At 39.6% G+C, this 20,936-nt stretch overlaps 1 protein-coding gene across 1 annotated transcript in view; it reads left to right on the top strand.

The window, feature by feature from the left end:
* Positions 1–7,484: 7,484 nt before the first annotated feature.
* The window catches only part of SLC27A6 (solute carrier family 27 member 6), a 72,702-nt gene continuing 59,250 nt past the window's right edge, over positions 7,485–20,936 (top strand). The window contains exons 1-2 of the mRNA XM_045837985.1: positions 7,485–7,965; positions 19,146–19,349. Coding sequence (XP_045693941.1) covers positions 7,485–7,965; positions 19,146–19,349 — 685 coding nt within the window. The remainder of the gene's footprint in view (positions 7,966–19,145; positions 19,350–20,936) is intronic.

Below are 20,936 nucleotides of genomic sequence, written 5' to 3' on the forward strand. Positions count from 1 at the left end.
GGCATGAAACACTTTAATAATGGCATTAAAACAGAACCAAAAGCTTTACAAAATATAACACAAATTAATGTGTACATATCTGTGGGGACATTATATGTAGTCCCTTGTATGTCCAATGTGGTGAAAATACTCTTATTAGAGGCTTCTTTTGCATTTCCCAAATACGGTCATACAGGGAAGGTAGGCATGCCAATGAGCCAATGATACAACTGCTATGGAGGGGAAATTGACAATATCCAGAAGTACCACAATTATATTTACCTTGTAACTCAGCAATCCCATTTCTAGGAAGTTATCCTAAAGTTACACTGGCAAGTGTATATGCTGAGTACACAAACCCACTAATTATAATACTATTTCTAATGGCAAAAGATTGAAAACAAGCCCATCAGTAGACATGAGTTGTTATATCATACAATGAAATATATGCAACCTCTAAAAAATGAGGATCTTTGCATAATGATAGACTGTGATCACTAGGATATATTAGGTGAAAAAAGCAAGGTGCAGATCAGTGTACACAGCAAGCCACATTTCATCACCAATAGTGATGATTAGTGATCAATAGTGAAATTAGTTGTCTAATGCACAACAAACAGATATTGTGTTTATCTTGTGTGATATAACCTAAAGTAGGTAAAGTATATAAAGTATTCTTACCAAAAACGTTTAGCCTGAGTCTCACCAAGTCTTCAGGTCTAACTACCCATTTTATATGAAATACAGGGGGGAAATGAACATGTTCATGGTGTTAAAGAGCAGAATTCAGCCAAGTCAATTTGAAGATCTCATTGGCTTTATTAAGCAGTTCATGAATGGGGCAGCATCCTAGCTAGCAACTAGAAGGACACTTAGGTGAGTTGTACAAAATGAAAAGTTTTTATAGACAGAAAGAATGTGGAACTAAGAAGTTAAATGAGTGCAGTATCTCAGGCAAGGACAGCTCCCATTAGAGGAAGGCAGAGAGTCATATCAGGCAGATTACTTGACTAATGTTGATCAGAAAATTCCAGATTGGTTAGCTTAAAATTCCACTCCTGGGAGAGACTGTAACTGCAATTAGGCTAGTTATTAAATTTTGATTTGGTGAAATAGCTTAGCAAAAGTGACTCCATTTTTGCCTGTTGTTTCTTTTTTAACAAAGGAGAGCATAGGGGAGCAATCAGACCAGTGCAGAAGGTGGGACATTTTGCAAGACTGCTGGCCTGTGATCTTTAACAAGGAAATGTCTTGGGAAAAAATAAAGAGGTGTAATAAAGATTAGTCTATAGTAAAAGGTAACTTGAACTTTGGAGGTTGAATTGATTCTGGTTTTAGACCAGCCAACTCCACAAGACATTTTGGGAGCAATTAAATATGGACTAAGTATAGCCCTGGCTGGCGTAGCTCAGTGGATTGAGCGCGGGCTGCGAACCAAAGTGTCGCAGGTTCGATTCCCAGTCAGGGTACATACCTGGGTTGCAGGCCATGACCCCCAGCAACCGTACATTGATGTTTCTCTCTCTCTCTCTCTCCCTCCCTTCCCTCTCTAAAAATAAATAAATAAAATCTTTAAAAAAAATAAATATGGACTAAGTATCAGATGGTGTTAAAGAATTATTGTTAATTTTACCAGATGCTATCATGATATGGTGATTAGGTAGGAAAATGTCCTTTTTTCAGATATGTATGTAAAGATATTTAAGATAGAAATGCCATATTGTCTGTAATTAAAATACTTCAGGAAAAAATAGTTGAAACAAATTGGGCAGAATGTTAGTCATGAAATCTGGGTGGTGAGGGGAGGGTGTCACTTTTATTATTTATAACTTTATGTATGTCTGAAACTTTTCAGTTAATGAAAACTAAACCACAAAACTTAAACAAAGAAATACCAATGGTCTTGACCTTCCTGGGGTCCTCTTTCCCCCTCCTGTGTAGGGGAAAAGCTAAAGCAGCTGCCTTAACTCTGTAAGAGGAAGCCACAGGTTTCAAGTCACAGGTTGATGTTAGCAGAGTCAGGTCAGCCCTGGACCTACCAGCACTGGACTATCTGCCCACCAAGAGAGACACAATTATAATAATAAAGCCATTGGGGGGAAATTTTTAAGTGTTGTAAATTTGCACGATGTGTCAAGAAATGAGATATACACTCTGAACCTCAGAAGCCCCACTCTCCCCTCTCAAACCTTTGAGGCTAAATGTTAGACCTCATAGGACACGCACAAGCAGGGGCCCACGGAACAATTCACTGTGAAATTCGAAATATTGTTAATGCCTAATACAATTTGCCAGTTTCTTTGATTTATGTCACTGATGATCAAATGGCCTATTTCCATGTAGGTGGCTTATAAAACAGAAGTGAAGCTGTCCTGGAAACTCAGAGCCACTGATAAAACTTTACATAAACATCTTTTCCAAATAGTACATTTCACCAACAATAGGGAAGGGAAACTTTCATAAACAGAAGTATCTGAAGATAAGAAAACTGTTTGTAAAACCATGAATAAAATATAGGTGTAAAATGTCTTCTTGTCAGGATCCTGTTTGTCATAAATTTCTGGACATAGTTTGTCGTCTGTGGCAAAAAAAAAATGATAGTTAAATATTTAATTTGTTTGAGAATTATTCCCAAGACTATTATTATAGGTTCACTTATTTGGTGCTATAAAATTTTTATATTTCAAGAAGCGTTTGATGTGTATAAGACATGTAGTAATGTTAATGCCCCCCAGCCCTCTAACAGCAGCCTTCAACTTTAATGTTGAGTTTGTTTCATGAGTCCTTGTGAGGAATGATATTCTGGGCAATGATTGTTCATTAATACAAACAGATTATAGGAAGAGTAAGCTTCCCATCAAAAACCAAGCTATAATCAGAGACTAAAATAGTGATTAAAACCTGAACACGACTCTGTTCCTGGATGGAATTGGAAAGTAGATGTGTCTTATATTCAGCATCTGCCCCTCATGTTTAGAGCTACCCACTCCCTCACAGAACCACCCACCCCTATCCTCTTCCCCACGTGCCAGCTGCCATCCGGGTACTCAGAGCTTCTTGGCCCATTGCACATACCTGCCATCATGTTTTGGTACCAACATAGCATCCTTTGGGTCCCTTCTCAACCAAACTTCCTTCTCACCCAAACTTCTCATAATCCAGAATGTGGCTGCCTTAGAGTTTTATCAGAATTCTTCTAGACACAAGTAGTGTGTTTGTACAAAGTCAGAATTCTCAAGTTACAATGGTAAAACCCTGTGAACACAAGATGAGTCAGCATCCATCATGTGATGCTGTTTGCTCAGTCTCACTTTGATCCGCCCACTAAACAATTCATCTTCAACAGAACTTGGGGTGCAGAGGGGATTGGGAGTCTGTTAGAGAGAAAACTCTAATCACAAATGGAAAAAGCATAGATGAGAACATATTTAGATAAAAAATAAACATTTTCTTTTTGCATTGTCACAATATTTATTTTCAAATAGTATTAAAGAAAAACATAAAATTTCTATATTTTCTAAAGGGGAAACTAAGAAATACTCTATTGTCCCTGATCAAACATAATGTTAACAAATGTCTAGACCATTTGCATGTCTTTACTTCTCTTTACTTTAAATGATAAATTTACTCACTTGCAACTAGCTTAGTCTTTCCCCCATTTAGAAGTAATTAAAATTATAATTAATAATTATATCTATTTACTCAGCTGTCTTTGGCACAATTTGAAAATAAAACAAAATTTCTGGAAAAAATAAAAAGAGTCACATGGATCAATAGGAATGCACAAAATCCCAAGATTTTCATTGATTCCTTCTTTCATTGTAAGATTTCAGGCACAAAACTGATATTGGTCAATATAAATTTTGGCAAAATATTCTTGTAGTTCTCCCAAAAAGTCAAATTGTCTCACATTTATGGTGTCAAATGTATTCTCACCTCACGTCAGTAGTTGCTGAAAATTTAGTTCCAAACTTCAAGGTGGTGTTAGCAAGTCCATGATAAGAAAAGTAAGTGCAACACAATGTGTTTTTCATGCAGTTTATTTTATTTTATTTAAAGATTTTATTTATTTGCTTTTAGAGACAGAAGAAGGGAAGGAGAAAGAGAGGGAGAGAAACATCAGTGTGTGAGAAATACACCAATCGGTTGCATCTCACACTCCCCCAACCAGGGACCTGGCCCGCAACCCCAGCATGTGCCCTGACTGGGAATCAAACCAGTAACCTTTCAGTTCACAGGCTGGTGCTCAATGCACTGAGCTACACCAGCCAGGGTGAAGTAATTTTATTTATTTTGAAATATATTCCTTTATTATAATGGTATTCCCTTTCTTCTTTTTAATGTTGAAATACATCTGACCTTTATGAAACAATGGTGCCAGTAGATGGTAATTGTTTTAATGTTTGCATAATGTTTTTAATTTAACAAAATTAAAAGATGGAAATCTTGTTTCTTTACTCAATTTATTCCACTAAAGGAGGACAGATTTTTCTTCTATTGTAAAGCCAAAAGTCTAAGAACAGCTGTTCCATATTCTGTTCTCTGCTTCGTATGTGTTCTAGGAGAGACTGAATCAGACTGTGGGTGGCGAAAACAGCACCAAGGGTTAGATGGGTGGGGTCAAACCAGACCTTGGTTCAGCAACCTTAGTACTTGAGATCTGGTTAGGAAAGAATTCAGAACCAAGACTCAAACGACAGAGCGAGTTTATTTAGAAAGTCACAGAGGTAGAAGAAGTGAGCCATAGAAGAAATGGATTCAGGAATCAAGTTACAGAGGCAGAAGAAGGGTCCCTGGAGCTCAGGAGAGAAGGTAAAGGTAACACTGGGGGTGGGAGGAAGAAGAGGAAGGGGAAGGCTCAGGCATGCTCCCCGGGAGGGAGAGGCACTAGGCCCTCCATTCTAAGGGCTTTTAAGAATGGGGATTTCAGGGGCAGTCCTAGGGAGGATAGCAATAGGATATGCATTAGTTTTACACGTGTGTCATTTCAGGATTTTGGTTTCCACGGATTGGTCAGCACTAAGGGAGGGGGCCATTAGTCAATACAGCTGGTCCTGAGGTCAGCAGGGCTTCATCTGTCTGGTTTTGCTCCTTTTCTGGGTCTGAAGCTGAAGCATAACTGAGGCCTAGGTGTATCTGATGTGGGTCAAAACCTCATTGTTTTCAGACTTAATGCTTAAGGGCTATTATCTGGCTTCCATGTTCATTCATGGAAGGGGAGGAAAGGTCAGAGGAGGGCCCAAACCCCACAACCAGCAATATGCTAGAGGAGGAAAGGTGACCCTGAGGGTGAGGTCCTTGTTTGAGGCCCCCAGGGGCTTTCCAACCTGGTGTCTTTCTGTACCTGGTCAATCACCCTTGCTCTGCTCCTGTCTAACTGCCTTCCACAAGACTAGAGCTAGGAGTAAGAAGGAGAGAATTTCAAAGATGCTTTTCAAGTTATAAACTGGTTTTCTCAGTTGTGAAATATTTGATACTGATACTTTTATTTTAACTGAAAAGATGTTTCTGAATTGAAAAGACCCGAGCCCCTGAGTAAATTTAGAAAGTGTTTTCTTCATCTACACAAAAGGATTTTAAGAGCCTGTCTTACTTCTGGACTCTTCGCTGTGACTACAAATAATCATTTCAGACATCTGTCTTCAGAGTTACCAGTTTTTTTCTTTAATACAAAAACTGAGGTTAGCTAGAACCCAGTTGCAAAACATAGACAGAAAAGCAATTCTTAATCACTTCAATGTGTACAATTAATTTTTATACTCACTCCTTAAAAACAGAGAGCTGAGATGAGTGTCTGCAAGGAAAAGAAAATATGTAATTAAATGCCCTTCAGTTTTTTTAACTTCAGTAAAATTTCATCATTGCATAAAATTTTATTGTTATTCTTTGCAATTACCTCTTTCCTCTCCACTTCCCTCTTTCTTATTTAGAATCGTTAGTTTGACGTGTGAGAATTTTTTATATGACTAAACTGTTAAAAATTATTTTTAAGGACAAAGAATAGTCAATATTTTATACTTTTTTAAAAAATATGGATGTAAGCCCTGGCTGGCGTAGCTCAGTGGATTGAGCGCGGGCTGCGAACCAAAGTGTCCCAGGTTCAATTCCCAGCCAGGGTGCATGCCTGGGTTGCAGGCCATAACCCCCAGCAAACGCATTGATGTTTCTCTCTCTCTCTCTCTCTCTCTCTCTCTCTCTCTCTCTCTCTCTCCCTCCCTCCCTCCCTTCCCTCTCTAAAAATAAGTAAATAAAATCTAAAAACAAAATATGGATGTAGATATGGACTTAAGCTCCCACATTAATCAATCATTTTTGCAAATTTTGTGAAAAGCACTGTTTGGGCACTCTAAGCATTGAATTGCAGTATAAATGTCCACAACAACCTATTAATATATGCTTTCAAAATACTTTTTGTAGACCAAGCCAATTTTACGGTATTTTATGGACAAAGAATTCAAGAATCCTAACATTCTTTGCCTGCCCAATTCATCTCTCTCCCTCCCTCCCTCCGAAGTTTTGTTTGTCCCCCTCTCCTCTCCAGACTCTAGTTTTAATTCCCTTAATTCTCTATTGATTTAATTAAACGAACAACCACGACCCAATTCCAGCCACCTGGTTCTCTTGGACCCTTTGCCACGTCCTCCGGCTTCCCCACCAGAGGCCCTTCTGAGCCTGAAGGCAGGACGAGCGCCGAAGGAGGAGCCGGCGAGGGGGGAGCGCGAGCGGTTCAGCGACCGACGGAGCTGGGGGTGGCCGGAACCAGGAGGCGGGAGGTAGGCGGAGGACAACCCCACCGCAGTTGATAAACCAGCCGCAAGGTCACTGGGAGGGGAGCTGCGGCGGGATTGGAGGCTACTCCTTCCAGCAGGGGGTGCCTCGGAGAGGGAGCCTGGGGCGCAGCGAGCGCGTCTCTCCGGCGCCGGCATCCCTCGGGCCTTGGGGGCAACAGCCGGCGGCGTGGCCCCGAAACCCGCCCCGGATTCTGGCGCGTTAAGGCATTTGAAGGCTCTGGTTTCTCAGCCGTCGACACCGAGTTTCTGCCGGTTCCAATTCAGCCTCCAAGTCGCAGCCGCTGCAAAACCTACGCTGACCCTGGACTGACTTTTCCCGAGGCGGTGGGTTTCGCGTCGGGCCACTGAGGCGCCGGGAACTGACCCAACCCGCCCGAGGACCGGGCTGGACAGTGCAGCGGGACCGCCGTCGGGCGAAGGCGCTGCGCCACGGCCCCTGGAGGCTGCCAGTGTGATTTCGCCAGAATCCTGCTCGCTCTTCTCTGCCACCAGGTGTCTCAAGTCTTATTCCTGGCATCCTCTCCTTTCCTGCAAACTTTCTCTGAAAACTCCTAATTCTGTTTCACAAGTTCTCTCCCCAGCTATCCTAACTCCACCCCCAAAGGCTGGTATAAACTGCAGGCGCCAGTCCTGAGCCCTGAGAACCGGCCTGGAAGAGAAGGACACTCACTCGGCAGGCTGGGATCAGAGGGGCATTCTGGCCCCGCGGCCCCCATGCTGCTGTTTTGGATATCAGGTCTTGGGGCCGGAATAGTCTTACTGCACTTCGTGCAGAAACTCCTGTTCCCTTACTTCTGGAACGACTTCTGGTACCTGCTGAAGGTGGTTTGCTGTGGAATTCGGCTGCAGCTGTACAGTTGGAAAGGGCAGCTCGTCACTGTCCTGGATAAATTTCTGAGCCAAGCCAAGAAGCAGCCCCAGAAACCTTTCATCATCTACGAAGGGGACATCTACACCTATGAGGATGTGGACAAAAGGAGCAACAAAGTGGCCTATGTCTTCCTGAACCATTCCACGCTGAAAAGGGGGGACACTGTGGCTCTGCTGATGAGCAATGAGCCCGACTTTGTCCACGTGTGGTTCGGCCTAGCCAAGCTGGGCTGTGTGGTGGCCTTCCTCAACTCCAACATTCGCTCCAACTCCCTCCTGCATTGCGTCCGCAGCTGTGAGCCTAGGGCCCTCGTGGTGGGCACAGGTAGAGTATGGGGTGTCCTCTGCTGCAGAATGTCAGCCCTGACCGTTCTCCAGCTCCTCCGTTTTTGTTTTTGTTTTTTGTTTTTCTGTTAGAACAATGCACATTTAATACTTTGGGTTGTGTGATGAAACTGGCATGCTACAAAATAATTTTACAATTCTACTACTGGCGGTTTAATACCCCCTCTCCCACTTTGATCACTTATTCTGTTGTGGATTCGTAAATATCAAGACAGTTTCAGAAAACTTATTAAATTCCTGCTTCTAGCTATTTGGGGAGAAGGACAATTGTACTGCTATTTATTATCGCTTCATTGAATGCAATAACACACAAACTTAGAACTCAGTTCTAGATTTTATCAGATCTGACAAGATTAATTGATGAGTAGGAAAGTTATCTTGATTTCATTGTAGAATACCACCTAACTGCCTCTAATAGTAACACTATCAAAGCTGACTACATTCTCACAACAAACATGTTTCATCAGAAGTGTCTGAATTTGTCTTCATATCTATTGTTATTTTGTACCACTCATAAGTCAGGATTTGCCTGGCCAGGCTGGGTGCCCACCTCGCAGCCAGTGGCGTTTCTTGGTAGATTCTGGGCCTCTTTCGCACTCTTCCCTGCCCACTTCTGTACATCGTTACTTTATTTCTTTTTCTTCTTCTCTTTTTAGACAAATAGGAAGCACAGTTTTTATTGTTTTGATTCGTTGTAATGGAATTTATTGAGGTGACATTGGTTAATAAAATTACATAGGTTTCCAGTATACAATTCTATAACACATCATCTGTGTATTGTCTTGTATGTTCACCACCCAAAGTCAAGTCTCCTTCCATCACCATTTATCCCCCTTTAGCCTCTTCTACCTCCCTTGCCCTCTGGTAGTCAGCATACTGTTTTCTGTGTCTATGAGGATTGTTTTATTTATTTAATTTTTTTGCTAAATCCCTCCCTCTTTTTCACCCAACCGTGCAAAAACCCTCCCCTCTGACAGTTTGTTCTCTGTCTATGAGTTTGTTTCTATTTTGTTTGTTAGTTACAGTGTTCATTAGATTAAACATATGAGTGAAATGTTATGTACTTGTCTTTTCTCTGACTGGCTGATTTCACCTAGTATAATGCTCTCCATCCATGCTGTCGCAAAGGGTAAAATTTCCTTCTTTTTTATGACTGAGTATTCCATTGTGTAAATATATCACACACAGCTTTCTTTCATACAGTAAGTTTTAACCTTCTTTTCCCTCCCCTTGGAGTTAGGCTTTGGATACACATGTGGAGCCTGAGCTAAGAAGAAAAGTCTTTGGTTTAGTGCCTAATTATTAACAAAGAACCTACGAAGATGGGTTGCATTACAAAGTATTGTACACTAGAAATGTGAAAAAAATGATACTTATTCTCTGAACTGTGGCAATAAGAAGGATAAATAAGTCACAATTTTAATAACGGTGAAACAATGTTTATCATTTGTGCAGGTTGCAGTTTCTAGAGCAAATCTAAACCTCAAATTTGTGTTACAAATTGATAAGCCATAAATTCCCTTTAGAAAAGCAAATTAAAAGGCCACAGTATCCTTGAAAATTCAGTTTCTGGAGCCAGGATGTTAAGGCCAACCTGAGAAACAGCCAGTCTCCTGAAGGCCTCTTAACATGAATAGGCCCGGTTACTCTCAAAATAGAGTATGCAAACTCTGCTGTTGACTAAGTTGTTGCTTAATTAGGACCAATTAACTTTGCAGTTTTACTTGTGCCTGCTTTTCCTTTGATTGCAGTAACTAATTTCATTATTTCCTTGTTTTTGTTTTGAACACTAACAGTCACTTTTTTTACATATGAAAGCCACTTTGGGATGCCAGAGTTTGTTTGTTTTTTAAATCTTCACCTGGGGATATGTTTGTTGATTTGAGAGAGAGAGAGGAACATCAATGTGAGAAACATGGATTGGTTGCCTCCTGTGTGCACCCCAACTGGAGATGGAACCCACAATGTAGGCATGTGCCCTAACTGGTTATCAAACCCAAAATCCTCTCAGTTTATAGGATGACGCTCCAACCAACTGAGCCACTGCCGGGGGCAGATGCTGGAGTTTTAAGCCAGAACCATTTAGTCGCTCTGCTTAGTAAGTAGGTAGCTGAAGAAATCAACCTTAAATCTTACTAGTGGTTCTTTTTTAGCATACCTCCAAAATATATAAATTACATAGGTTTCTAAAAGATGGGACATTTCTATTTTGATTATTAGATTTTTTAAGACATAGCTTAGATAACTTTTCTGTATTTGAAGCTCTTACCCTGAAATACTGTGTTCTTGGCATTTTGAGTCTAATCAGTGAACAATATATGCATATAGTTTTTAGAATAAATTTCAGAGGCATTAGATTCTCATTGGATATTTCAGAGAGAGATGTACAGTTAAATCATTATATCCCCAGGGAAAGTAAGTATATGGAGATGGAAAGACCAGTCAAGTGATTTAGACAGAAATTAGTCAGACAGCCTTGGGTTTCATTTATGGCCTTCCATTTCTCAGCTGTGTGATAGAAGATAAAATCAGCTAGATGCCCTGGGCTCACTTTGCTTAGTTGTAAGATGGTGATAATACCATCTACTTCATAGTGTAGTTCTGAAAATTAAATGACATAGCTTTTGGAAAGTGGTTAGCTGAGTGCCTGGTATGCACTGACTACATCCTGAGTGAATTGAAATAATTGCTATTATTATTACAGAGTCACCTGAGGCTTTTGATTGGCATCTCACTAGGATTTTGCCTCTATAACCTTCTTTGTGTTAGCTATGAGAAAAAAATAGCAAAATTTTATTTTTCGGAAGTATTATAGAACCAATTTCAAAAAGGTTTTACAGACAGGCCAGACAATGTCCATCCATGGTGACAGGTGAACTTGCAGTCGTGGCAGGTGTCTAATGACTTCTGTCTCCAGGAGCAAGCCGAAGGAAAAGCCAAGCCATGGGGCTAATGTTATTTTTACTGTCACTGTTCTTAACAAAAATATCAGCAGTTGGCATTTACTCAAGGCTGATTGGGTAAAAGACACTCCGAGTGATTCTGAGAGGCAGATGCAGAGCTCTGTTTGGGAGACTGGGAGGGAAAGAAATTCACCTAGGTGACTAAGATGACACAACTCAGTAGGTTCCCAAGCAAAGACTCTGGTCTCTGATGTCAGGCCCTGCTGTGCTGTACAGCCCGGTTGTTTCTGGGGCTGTCAGTCCCCTTAGGATATAACTATGAAAAGTACACGCATTCCAGTTATGCAAAGATAGCAAAGTACAAGTTGCAAATATTAAGACATCAGGTTTTTAATACACAAATAACTAGAAAAAATTAAAATGTTTATATCATTAGTATTACTTTCTCTCATGATGCTTGTAAAGAAGTTTTATGTCTGTGTAATTTGGTGCAGAAGATGTGTCAGGTAGTGTTTTAAATTTCCCTGGACAGCTTCAGTGTTTGTTGAAAATTAAATATGCTTAGATTAAACCTATTCCTTTCCCCCCATTTTTCAACTCTGATTATTGTCGCCTTCTGTCAAGGTTGTCATCTACCTCTATAATCTTTTCTCTTTACTGAGAGCAAACAGGAAATGTTGCAGTGATTGTATGTCATTTGAAAAAGTATGTACAATTACACCCTTGACATATTTATGGCAATAATAATAATATCTTCCATTTTTAAAGTACTTTATAACTTTCAGTTTTTTCCACATATTGTCTTATGTGATCCTCACCACAGCCACAGCCTCGTTTTAAAGGTGAAAGCATAGAGTGGGCACGAAGTTTCCTGTAGCTCATGCCTTTAGGAGAGGCAGTGCGGGGATGGAGTCCAGACTTTCTGATGCTAAATCATAAAAGCGTATTGGGTGCATGTTTGTCTTGGTCTGCCTTTCTGCTCCTTTTTATTCCCTTATCTCCATCATTTCCCATCCACTCCTCTTTCCTCACCATCCCCCTCATGCCATTTCTTTTCCTTCCCTCTGTCCATCTACTGGCTCTCAGCACCTTTCACACCGCAGGTGTGCTATGATTCACAGTGATGCAATGGAGTGATAAAATTTTATAGCCAGTTCACAAACCGATTCGTGTGGCTTTGGGAATAACCAAGAACTCAGATGTAAGCTTCTTGAGGTGAGGAAGTTTGTTTTGTTTACTGAAGCATTCTCAGAATTTAGCACAAAGGAGATGCTCAGTAAATATTCATTGCCCAGATGATTGAATGACCTAACAAAAAACTATGAGGTACACATGGGCATTCAGTAACTTTATTTACTCACAAATTATTGCTAATAAATTGACCCTCTGCTGTCCATTTGGTAACTGGTTTTGAGAGTAGGTATATAAATGGAATTTCTTTGTTGTGTTAGTGTATATCAGTGTTGCCAAGTGCTAGAATCATGATACCCCACAAGTGCAGTGTTTTGGACACACTAAGCATCCACAAGATTTCAGTTTCTGTCAGCATACCACATATTAAATCATTATAATTATAAATATATAGCTAAAATTGTGTTCTGGTTACCTTGAAGGCTTTAGATTCAATAGTATTTTGTGTCTCAACATGTTTAGGAGGGTTTTGGATTTCTGTTCACAAGAAGTAAACATCTGTGTCTTTTCGATGAACTTAAAATAATGCATGCAGCCTCACCTTGTCAGTTTTCATGAACTGTTGCATTCAGAACCTGCAGGGCAAATGTTCCAATTAACAAAGGAGCTGTTATAATTCTCCAAATGACTTTCAACCATAAAGGCATCTGCCTCTTAAAGACCAAAACAAAGAGTTAGAGAAAATATAAAGACCCTTTAGGTTTTATAAAAAGTAATAGGTATTCAGAGAGATAAAATAGCTTATGTGAACTTTTATTATTTTATCCATGTACTATGATATTCTGACATAAATCTATTTTAATTTTCAGGGCATTTCTTTTACTTGTATTTAGTAGAATGCCTTTTTTCCCCCATTTTAGACTCAGCTAGGTCAAGAATTACCTCTGTTCCAAAAGAACACAATTGATTTTAATAGAAGTTTAAGTGGCTTCATGTCTGCAGAGCCTTCCTTATGCATTTACTTTTCTAACTTTCCCTGCTTTGTTGTAGAAAAATAAAAATAGTAAACCAGACGCATCATGCCATTGTGGTCGCATTTGAGTATGATTATTAATTGGCAATAGATATGCTGGAAATAGTATCGAATGAAGTAGACTACTTTTTTTGTTTTCTTGTACACTTTTGCCTATCTGTTCCCCAGAAGATGTGAGGACAGCTGAAAGGGAAAAGACATAAACCCACTTGCAAACTTGTGTGCATATATTCAGGGCAGTGAGTAAAACTGCTTCAGGGAAGCATATGTAATCACAATAGAAAGACGTGCTTCTGCACACTTCCTAGGGTTATGATGATTGTTAATAAACTAATATTTGTAAAAATAGCTGACACATTGTTTATGATGAAATTAATTTCTGGACTGATGTGAAATGTTAGTATCTACATGGTGATAAGAATTGCTTTAGGACATGGCTCACCTACGCGTCAGTGTTCTCAGAAACCATAGCGTGCCCGTGCATTCTATGAACAGCCTATGGAGTTGCTCTGGGTAGGAGGATGGTAGTTCTAAGCATGTGATGAGATCTGTAATTTCCATTGGATTCTGCCTTGCAATAATGGAAAACTAAAGTTGACCATTTGTAGCTGAACATCATATTAGTTCTATTAATGCATAAAAGTTTAAAGTTGAAATGTTTGCCAATGTATTAAGAGCTACAAGAGTTTTTAATAAAGTATGAACAACTCATTGAATTTATAGTCTCAGAAATTTGAATAAGATACATCATAATGATGTAGAAACAAGAAATTTGTACAAAAAGTGCTAACGGATTATAAGGAGAGACCTGTTTTTATGCTTGCAACCCCTCCTAACACAGTGCCTTACAATGTGAGAAACGGTTCAGATTTTCTGGAAGACCCTATTGCTTTGAAAAGAGATATTGAGCCTTCTCCTGTAATGTAGACTTCATTAAAGGTCATAGAATATTCAGCTATCTCATTTTTTATGGTAGTTTACTTTTAACGCCAGCACGTGCGATGGATCCCAAGGGCAGAGCTCAATTCTGTGACCAGGTATCTCTCCATCCCTCACGGTGAGTGTGCCAGGCGTAGTGAGCCAAGGATGACTCAAGGAAGACACACATCGTCCTTTGGAGGCACTTACATTACAGTTCTACAGATTTCGATGGCAAGACACTTCAGTGAAGAGTAAACCTTCATGAAACACAGCCAAGTTTCCTTAAAGTATTTGAACAAATGCTATTTGGGCAGGTGGGTGGGGGGAGGTTAGGACTTAATGTTCAGAATTTACTTTCCAAATAACATTGAAACTTTTCCTCTTGTTACAAAAGATTGACAGTGATAAGTAAACAATGATTCTTTATCCCCTATATGATGTTCAGTTTTTTATTTCAATTTTCATTATTCTTACCCACATTTCCTTCCACTGTTACAGAAATGTTTCGTTAGATAAAATTCTACTTTAAAATTCTATAAGGCTCGGCGAAGTCAATTTACTTTTAATGTATGAAGGAAATTAAGTGGTATCTCCTTTGATTCTTAGTAATCTGCTCATTTCCTTTTTCCTGTAAAATTTTCCCATCACTTTGTAAATGCTGACTGTCTCTTCAGGCTCTACAATTCCAACAAAGATTTTGGGCCACAATTGAATCATATTTTAACTCGATTTATGCTAATTTTGACAATTTAGATACACATATCATATAAGAACATATAAAAGTATATGCTACTAATTTACAATTCCAGATGACAGATTTGAAATTAAGGTAATGAAATGAATTGGTTCAGAGACTTGTACTTACACATGCAAAGTGCCACAGAGAGCGATTAAGCAAAAATTACTGCTAAAAGTCAAAAGAGGAAGTCTAGATTATTTGCTTGACTTGCTTTGTCATTTGTTTATGACTTGTTCTTCCTCTAGCATTCCTCATAATATTTTTCACTTCTCCCTCTTACCAAAGCAATCTATATACAGTAGCTGGCTGCGTATGCTCAGCAGAACTGTAGTAGATACTTTCTCTGGACTGAAGCAGTTTGCTGTATTTGGATTTGTTATAAATATAAAAATTAATGTAAAAAATTTCAAGTCCCAATCCACCTACCACCTATGAAATAAAAACTTTATCATTCTCCATGTTCCCTTTGTTTTCTTGCAGGTTTTATTTGTGAACTGCCTTGTCCTGTTTGACATACTTCTCTTGCTGCCTCTTTGTGATCAGTCTGGATTATAGATTTTGAGGAAGGAAATCATGAGTTTTTCTCCAATGTCTTGTATTATAGTAGAACTAAGCAGTGGCTGACATATGGCTTTTTATTTTTAATTATATTTTATTTGATTATGCTATCACAGTTGTCCCAATTGTTCCCACTATGCCCCCTCCACCCAGCACCCCCACTCCCTCAGTCAGTCCTCCTACCATTGTTCATGTCCATGGGTCATGTATATAAGTCCTTCCGCTACTCCATTTCCTGTGCTGTACTTTACATCCCCATGGCTATTCTGGAACTACCTATTTGTACTTCTTAATCCCCTCACTCCTTCACCCATTCCTTCACTTCCCTCTCCCATCTGACAACTGTCAAAATGCTCTCTGTGTCCATGATTCTGTCTCTGTTCTTGTTTGCTAAGTTTGTTTTTTTTAGATTCAGTTGTTGAGAGATTTGTATGCATTGCCATTTTGTTATTCACACTTTTGATCTTTTTCTTTAAAAAGTCCATTTAACATTTCATATAATAATGGTTTGGTGATGATGGAATCCTTTAGATTTTCCTTATCTGAGAAGCTCTTTACCTTCCCTTTGAGTCTAAATGATATCTTGCTGGGTAGAGCAATCTTGGCTGTAGGTCTGTACTTTTCATGACTTTGAATACTTCTTGCCAATCCCTTCTAGCCTGCAAAGTTTCTTTTGAGAAATCAGCTGACAGTCTTATGGGGACTCCCCTGCAGGTAATAACTTGTTTTCTCATGCTGCTTTTAAGATTGTCTCTTTATCTTTAACCTTTGGCATTTTAATTATGAAGTGTCTTGGAGTGAGCCTCTTTGCATCCATCTTGTTTGGGATTCTTTATGCTGGACTTGCATGTCTATTTCTTTCACCAAATTAGAGAAATTTTCTTTCATTATTTTTTCAAATAGATGTCCAATTTCTTACTGTTTCTTTTCTCCTTCTTGCATCCCTGTCATGCTGGACCTCTTGAAGTTGTCCCAGAGGCTACTTACACTATCCTCATTTTCTTGGGTTCTTTTTTTCATCTTGTTCTGATTGGTTGTTTTCATTTCCTTATGTTCCAAATCATTGATTTGATTCTCAGCTTCATCCACTCTACTGTCATTTCCCTGTAAATTGTTCTTTATTTCAATTACTGTATCCTTCATTTCTGACTATATCTTTTTTATGTTGCTGAGGTCCTCCCTAAGTTGCTTGAGCATCCTTATAACCAGTGTTTTGAACTCTGTATCTGATAGGTTGCTTATCTCCATTTTGTTTAGTTACTTTTCTGGAGTGTTGATCTGTTCTTTCATTTGGGCCATGTTTCTTTGTCTCCTAATTTTGGCAGCCTCCCTGTGTTTGTTTCTATGTATTAGGTAGAGCTGCTGTGACTCCCTGTCTTGGTAGTGTGGCCTAATGAAGTAGGTATCCTATAGGGTCCAGTGGCACAGCATCACCTAAACTGAGTACTTCAGGTGTGCCTTTTCTGTGGGATGAGTACACTCTCCTGTTGTGGTTGAGCCTTGATTACTGTTGGCAGGTCAATGGGAGGGATTTACCCAGACCAGTCAGCTACAAGGATTGGTTGTGTCCATTGACCACCCACCTCCACCCTCCATGGAGGCACAGCTGTGAGGGTGCAGGGTGGTGGTACTCCAAAGTGGCCTGTAGCTTTCCACTGGGTACACAGACTCTGTGGTTTCCCAAGAAAGGTCAACATCCACCTTTGTTTTGCTGAGGGCCACCCTGCCTGAACTGTAAAGCAATTTATGTTGGCTGTTACTTCCTTGTGCTGGGCTTGGAGCTTCCTAGGGAAAGCCAAGCTATGAATCTAGGCTGGTTGTCACTAGTGCTGGGCCTGGGGCCACTTAGCAAGAGGTACAGCTGCTGGGGGCTCACTGAAGCTGGCTGTTGCTTATTTGAGAGGATTTAGAAAATTGTGAAGCAAGACCCAAGATCAGTCATTCATATGAAAAAGCAGCTTGGTTCAGCCTATAAATTGGGTGGGACAGAGTCTCTAGGGATCTCTAGGGTGGGGCAAACAGTGTTAGCCAGAGTGATGGAGTCTCAGAAATGGCACCAGCATCCAGCTCTGTGGCTCTGTGGTGGGAGGGTTCAGAAAAAGGACCATGGCCTCTGTCAGACAATTCAGTTTCTCCCTGTATGCCACTAGTGCTTTTCAAGCTGCTACCCTGGTGCTGGAGGTCAGAGGGAATGAGTCTGTTGTAGTTTGTGTGGGTTCTTTAGTAGGAACTGCTTGGGACTCTGAAAGTTTCTTCCAGTGACTCAATCCCTGTTAGGTTTTGCTGCCAGAAGTTGTAGGGACTTATCTTCCTGGCACTGAAACCCTGGGCTGGGCGGCGTGGTGTGGGGCTGGGACTTCTTACTCCTGAGATAACCCTCTGGAGTTGTTACCTACCACACGTGGATGGGGGACCAGCCCATTCCCTATCTGTGGCCCTCCTATCTGTCTTTATGGACGTGTTTTCTTTAATTCTGTAGTTGTCAGATTCAGCTCAATTTCTGAAAATTCTGAGTGATAGTTGTTCTACATTTTTGCTGTAATTTAGATGTGGTTGTGCACAGAGGTGAGCCATGTTTCTCTATGCTGCCATCCTGACTGGAAGTCTCCAGATGGCTTTTTGAGATAACTGGATAGTGATTGACATTTCCAGAAAAATTTTTAATCCAGCACCCTGGACTCAGCTTCAAAGCAGAATATATCTTGTGATGATTTTTAAACTTTTGTTAAAAATTGAGAATACGCGGGTTGGGAACTAAAGTGTCCCAGGTTCGATTCCCAGCCAGGGTACATTCCTGGGTTGCAGGCCATAACCCCCAGCAACTGCACATTGATGTTTCTCTCTCTCTCTTTCTCTCTCTCTCTCCCTTCCCTCTCTAAAAATAAATAAATAAAATCTTAAAAAAAAAAGACTTGACTGTAATTTAAAAAAAAAAAATTTGAGAATAAATATAATTGCTTAGATGGAAAGGTCCATATGTACATGTTCTTGAACATTATGGCCAAGGTATATTTTATATTTAATAACATTATTTTTTATCATTGGTTTCTTTTATGAGGTCATGTATAAATTTTAGAGTTACACTTGGGTTATAATAACATCAATTTTACTGTCCACCAACTTGTGACCTTGGTGAGTTAGTTTCCTGGGGCTGCTGTAGTCAAGTGCCACAACTGGGTAGCTTAAAACAACAGAAATGTGTTTCCTCACAGTTCTGGGCTTAGGAGTCCAAAATGAAAATGTCTGCAAGGCAGTGCTCCCCTCAAGGATCTAAGAAAGAACCTTTCCTTGTCTCTTCCTAGCTGCTGGTGGTTGCTGGTAATTGGGCATTTTTTTAGTAACTCTAAAGGGCCAGTGGCATCTCTAAATCGCATTTACCTCTTGGCTCTGCAGTGGTGTCTAGGTCATAGTGGTCTTATGATTCCAGAGTGGTCAGGGGGTTCTCCCAACTGTATGACATTATTGTGGAACTAAACAGTGACAGACATGCTTTTTGGCACGATGAGCTACTGAGTTGTATAATATTTCAAGGACAACATTAGTGCAGTGTCTTCAACTTAGATTTAAAGCAGAGTCTAAAAATTAGTTTTATTTGAAAATTGGAAAAAGAAATAGCCATTCGGATAATGGCTTCTCCAAAATCCAATTTGAATTGGTCTACTTGCATTGATTAAATTAGATGATGACTAGATTTCCCTTTCAGTTGGTCCTGTTGAAACAGAATCATAACATGACTTAGATATTTATTACCCAACGAAAGTTAAATCAGCATTGTACTTAAATTTTATCTCTGTTCCAACATGCCAGAGAAAGCGCGAGGTGAATGGTTTAAGATTTATGTTTTGTTTACTGATTGCCAATCCTTTGGTTTTTAGATTTGCTGGAAGCCATAGAAGAGATCCTCCCCAACCTCCCAGAAGATATCAGTGTTTGGGCAGTGAGAGACTCTGTTCCCCAAGGCATAAGTTCACTCACAGAAAAACTGACAACAGCATCTGACAAGCCAGTGCCAAGCAGCCACCGTGTTGCCTCAAACCTCAAGTCTCCCTATCTTTATATTTTTACCTCTGGAACAACAGGTATGATTTCTTTTTTCTTAAAATCTAAAAAGAAAGCAACAATCTTGGACAAATGTCTGCCAAGAGTAGTGGCATTAAATTTAACTTGGTCAACCTTTAATTTGGCGAGCCCCCATGTCCACTTACTACTTGGCTATTGTCTTCGAGTTCGGCAGCACCAAGAGCAAGGGACCATCGAAGCCTTGACCAGCTTCTTTGGCAAGATCTTTGCTAGCTTCTCTGTTCCTTAGATTCCTGATATATGAAATGAAGAGATTAGTTTAAATAGTTTCTAATTATCCTGCTGGGTAATCCATTGGTCTACTTTAAAACAGCTTTTTATATTCTTGTGGAAAATGTTAAATCCTAAACAGATTTCAACTATAGCTGTATTTTAAGCTCCTGTGGCTGGCCCTGCTGATTTTCCTCAGGGCGATTGCAACATGTGACAAAAGGGAAGTCTTGAAGGCATTTCAGATTTGGGAGAAAATACAAAATAGAATTAAGAAACCACACCTTCCCCTTTTCAGATAAATAATAATAATAATACTACACACACACACACACACACACACACACACACACACACACACAAAATAATGAAACTGCCCAAGAATTCAAAAAAAATGTTAAACTTTATTGATTCTTAAGAAAAACTGAATGGTATTTTGTAGGCTAAAGCTTTTGTGATTAGTTTGGAGATGACTGGAGGTGTGAATCAGACATATTAAAAATATTCTGTCACTAATTTCTTGTGCACAGGTAGTATTACTAGCAAAGCTACTATTGCATAAGTAAAGTTTCTATTTTTCTTTTCCTTCCCTCCCTCACTCTCACCCACCCTTCCTTCCTTCCTTCCTTCCTTTCTTCCTTCCTTCCTTCCTTTTCTTTTCCTTTCTTTTCTTTTCTTTTCTTTTCTTTTCTTTTCTTTGGAGCTTAATAATGATCTCTTTTAGACTAGAGAGCAGACTGTATTTTTGACTATGCTTACAACAGCTTTGATAAACAAAGTGGAAAATGCTATTATAATATGTATCAGGTCAGCATAAATTCAGTCTGATTTTAGACTTTGAAAGAGACAATGAAATTGTAGAAATGATAAACTTTGAAAAATTCCAACAGAAGGTACTTAACTGGTATATCTTTATGACTGTTGTGAAAAGTAGAAAGTGATTCTGGTCTTCAAAACAGTCCCCACCACTTCCCCCTTCTCTACAGCCTCCTCCCCAGCCCAGAGAGAACAGGCTGGAGTGCTCCATTACCAGCCTTTGTTCTTCAAGATTAAAACCAAAGTGTTTTATACATGTGCACAACAGACTGAAAACAAAAGCACTACTATTTTTTTCTTGATATTTACTTGTATGGAAGTTATATAGCACAGAGGTAAAAAATTCTAATAATTTTAGAAGTTTTAGGGGAAAGCACCCCGCTTACCCCCTTATGTCTCCTACCCCAAACCAACCACATTTAGTACTTCTGCATCTTTCCTACTATAATTACCTCCATATGTCTAAATAGAATCAGTATCTAACTAGACACTTAATAGATACATTCTAAAAAGTGTCTACTGATTTTCCAGGAGGATGAGGATTTTGTCTTCGTTTCTCA

Source organism: Phyllostomus hastatus, unplaced genomic scaffold (assembly GCF_019186645.2).
Source record: "Phyllostomus hastatus isolate PE091 unplaced genomic scaffold, TTU_PhHast_1.1 phas_contig_254, whole genome shotgun sequence".
Lineage (NCBI taxonomy): Eukaryota > Metazoa > Chordata > Mammalia > Chiroptera > Phyllostomidae > Phyllostomus > Phyllostomus hastatus.